This window comes from Prosopis cineraria, unplaced genomic scaffold (genome assembly GCF_029017545.1).
Source record: "Prosopis cineraria cultivar Desert tree isolate PC_DT_omini unplaced genomic scaffold, ASM2901754v1 PC1603, whole genome shotgun sequence".
Lineage (NCBI taxonomy): Eukaryota > Viridiplantae > Streptophyta > Magnoliopsida > Fabales > Fabaceae > Prosopis > Prosopis cineraria.
The window spans coordinates 1-3,811 of NW_026556928.1; the positions used below are offsets into that span (position 1 = coordinate 1).

The window sequence follows — 3,811 nt, forward strand, 5'->3', positions numbered from 1 at the left end:
AAAAATCTCCTCCTAAAGTTCCTGGTTGTTGCCTGATATGAACGCATGAGTAGTCCCAACACCAATCCAATGCCTAGGCAACTCCCAAGACCATACCAACACCAACTCTAACACCAGCATTAAAATGAAAGCTGTCCATCCTCACCCGGATACATGTCTTGAGCATAGAAATCATGCTCCATGTTTCCATATCCTCATAATCATCAACTTCTGACCCTGTGATCTGCACCAACAAAGCAACATCAAATTGAATGAAAAATGCAAAACCAGACATTTTAAGGATAAGATAAGATATTGAAGCCAGATCTCATCCCAATCTTTGTTTCCATCAATTCTATGACATTAAACATCACAATAAGCCTAGCACATACTCTCCTACCCATATCTCCCCATATGCACAATCAATAAATCCACCCACCCACCCCCAAAGAATCCAAAGGAAAATTTTAAACATACTCCATTGTAAGCCACCATTCTGAACAAATAAAGAGACTATGAGACAATTTAAACAACCAAACAATAATGGTGAGCCTCAGGTGGTTAATGGCATTATAATTTAAGTGCTTAGAACACTATTTATAAGATATTGAACATGAGATATATTAAAAATCAAATCCCCAGGTTAATTATGAATATTAAGAAAAGAAAACGATCATCAAAACTTTCCACAAATCTCACCCTCAAACAACTTAAAAATACTTTAATAGGTTTTGTAGAAATGGGAAATTAAAATGTTTGTATATTCTAAATACAACTAAAGTCCACATCGTTTATAATCCTCAACCAATGCCTCTGGATTTAAAACCCAGGTGGTATCATCATGCTCATAAACCTTGGTATGTTATCTTCTACTAAACAGCTTATTGAAAATGAAATCTTTTTTCTTTCTTCCTTTAGCAGATTAAGATGCAGCCAAACCACCAAAATTATAGGTCCCTCACCCCCCGTTAGGCATAATCAAGGAATCATGCATAGTTGTTGCTGACAAAGGATACACAAACAAAGCAACATTGAAATTCTCAGGAAAACAATGTTAAAGATTAATGTAACAGTCAACAGACCGCATGGCATTAGAAAACCACGGCTCAATCTAGTAAGACGTACAAAATCAACTCAGCTTCAAATATGCGTTATCCCAAGTCTGATTTGCATCCGTGGTTTCTTCTTAAATCCTTTCAGGTAGTCAGCTTAAAGATGTTTTCTGGTACACTTACCACTGCCCACTAAATCGCAGCAATTGGCTTGGTACAAAGCATGCAAGCACATATTAAGTAGATAAAACTACGTTTTACCCAACTAAAGCATAATCACTGAATTATTAACATAAATGTTGAAACGAACATAATAATTCCCTGTCCCAATGCCTGTCGACGAAGATTATTCAAGTGACGAACCAGCTTCCTGCATTTAACTTTACCTGATAGAAACAACTTCAGTTTGGTTCAAAAAAGCATGGAATTTTTTTGTATGTTCTGAAGTTTGTGAATAGAAGGATGAAGTTTAGTTTCCACAGTCAAGGGGAAAATGCTTTTAGGATAGGATACAAACAAAGAAATAAACTGCATTAAAAATATGCACAGATCTAATACATAGCTTATGCACTAATCAGAAGATACTATAGCAATTAAAGCAAAAGGCAATACCTGCAATTTACGCTGGCGAATCAACCCGTTCATACTCTTCTGTTCCTTCCCCACTTCCTCATCTTCAGGAATGACATCCAGAGTCGCATGTCTCGCCACCTCTCCTCCTTGGACTCATTTGTATCGTCTTGGTCAGAATCACTGGCATACCAGAGCAACACCCAGCAATATATACCTCAATGGCAGGTGCCGAAACTCCAAGTTTTGGCTGGAAAAACGCCGACGAGCCTGACCCGATGGACATCGCCACATGACAATCCATGCTCCAACCTGTATTTGAATCATTCCCTGACCCCGCATTCCCGCTCGTCCAATCAGCATCCATTCGCTCCAAAGAACCACAAAGAATCAACCCATCGTTCTCGTACACCTCAAATTCGACGCTGCCCGTGACCCGGATGTTATCGGTGCTCACATAGGTGACCTCCGACGATTCCTTGTCGACCCGATCCCGACGGAGAGTCAATGACGCCGTCTCCGTCCGATGGGGGCATGCGGGACCCGTTCATTTCCAGGGAAACCCCATTTCACGCCGAGGATGGCAGAGCTTAAGGTGGTCGGGCACGTTATCGATGACACAAGGAGAAATCCTGACATAGAATAGCCTAATTTCGAACCACGCGGAATGTTTCAGAGATAACCCATTGAGAAAATTAAACGAATTCGAGGATTTGCAAATTGCTTCGTCCTGTTGGTCCATAGGAGATACAAAATCCCTATGAATATTTGAGTGTGGTAATGGGAAACTAGGTTCCGGAAAGCAATTGGAGGAACAAAAAACTTAATCGAACGGGGGAAAAAAGAAATGGAACCGGATTCGGGATCCCAAAAATTGATGCTATGTTCCTGGGAATTTCTATTTTGAATTCCCGGGAAAGAATATGCTACGGAAAAAAGGGGGCTAAATGGAAGATTGTCCGAATTCTGAAATGGGAATTCTGGGTTTTTGCTTGGCGTCTTGAAGATGAAATTTTATTGAGGTTTTCTGAATCGGGTTGGGTTCTCGGTCTCCGTACTGTAAGAGAACTACAAAATTGCAGCATTATTAGGAGTCAGAATCGCATACACGCGTCATTTGCCAAGGACGTGTTATTGCCAGTACAGAACCCGAAGGAAATAAAATGCTACCTCGCTTCTCGACTACTCTCCCCATTTTAAAAAATATAAATTATTTTTATTAAACTTTATCCATCAATAAAATAATTATTTATTTAAATTAATTTTATTTTTTTATATTTACTTTTATTTAATAAAATATTTTATTTTTTAATAAAAATATTTTAAAAAAAATTTTACTCAGAAAATTTAAAAATATTTATTTTTTTAAATATTTAACCTCTCAAAAAAAAAATTATATATTTTTAAGCAAGCGAAGCATCTCATTTTCTTATATAATAATATTTTTATTTTTGATAAAAAATATTTTTAATTTAATTATTTTTATATGTTATTTTTTATTTATAAATCACTCTTAACATATTTATTAATATTAAAAAAATAAATTTTATTAATTATGTTTAAAAAAATAAAAAATTATTAATTTATTCCTATTAAATATACATTATTTAATAATGTATTTTTTTCTTTAACATTTAATGAGTATAAAGGAAAAAGTTTGTGATAAAAATTTAACAATGTGAGTTATGAGTGAGATTAAATTTTTTTCTTTCTCGATTCTATAAATGAAATTAAAGGACTATTAAAATATAATTTTGATATGTCTTAATTTAAACTTGTTGATGTTTTTTTTAATAAATCATTGAAATAAATAATTGTGAATACTATTTTTGAAGTAATAAAAGTATCAACAAAAATTTTATATAATAATTATTAATCAATAAATAAATTGATATTTGAGAATATTATTTCTTAGTTAAGATTTTATAATAAATCATATCTAGTACACAACACATTTGTCATTCAAAATGTAAGAAAAGCGTGATAGTAGTGTTATTTGCAAAGGGATGATAACAATTTGGGAAAAACCTAGTTAAGTTAACCTCAAGTAAATCTCTTAAATTTATTTAATTACTAAGAGGTCCTAAAAGATTTGGATGTTCTGTTAATGCACATAAAAAGACAAATTTGCCCTCCAAGTGATAAGAAAAAGTTAAACAAAATCCGATCAAATCCTATGGTTATCATTCTTCTCTTATATGGGCCACTTG

At 34.1% G+C, this 3,811-nt stretch overlaps 1 protein-coding gene across 1 annotated transcript; it reads right to left on the bottom strand.

Annotated features, from left to right (window-relative positions):
* Nucleotides 1-834: 834 nt before the first annotated feature.
* Nucleotides 835-2,733, bottom strand: LOC129300466 (uncharacterized protein At1g01500). Its single transcript, XM_054939042.1, is given in 3 exon segments — nucleotides 835-1,417; nucleotides 1,644-1,742; nucleotides 1,744-2,733. Coding segments are annotated over 3 exon segments (735 nt in total). The 5' UTR covers nucleotides 2,344-2,733; the 3' UTR covers nucleotides 835-1,381.
* Nucleotides 2,734-3,811: the final 1,078 nt, after the last annotated feature.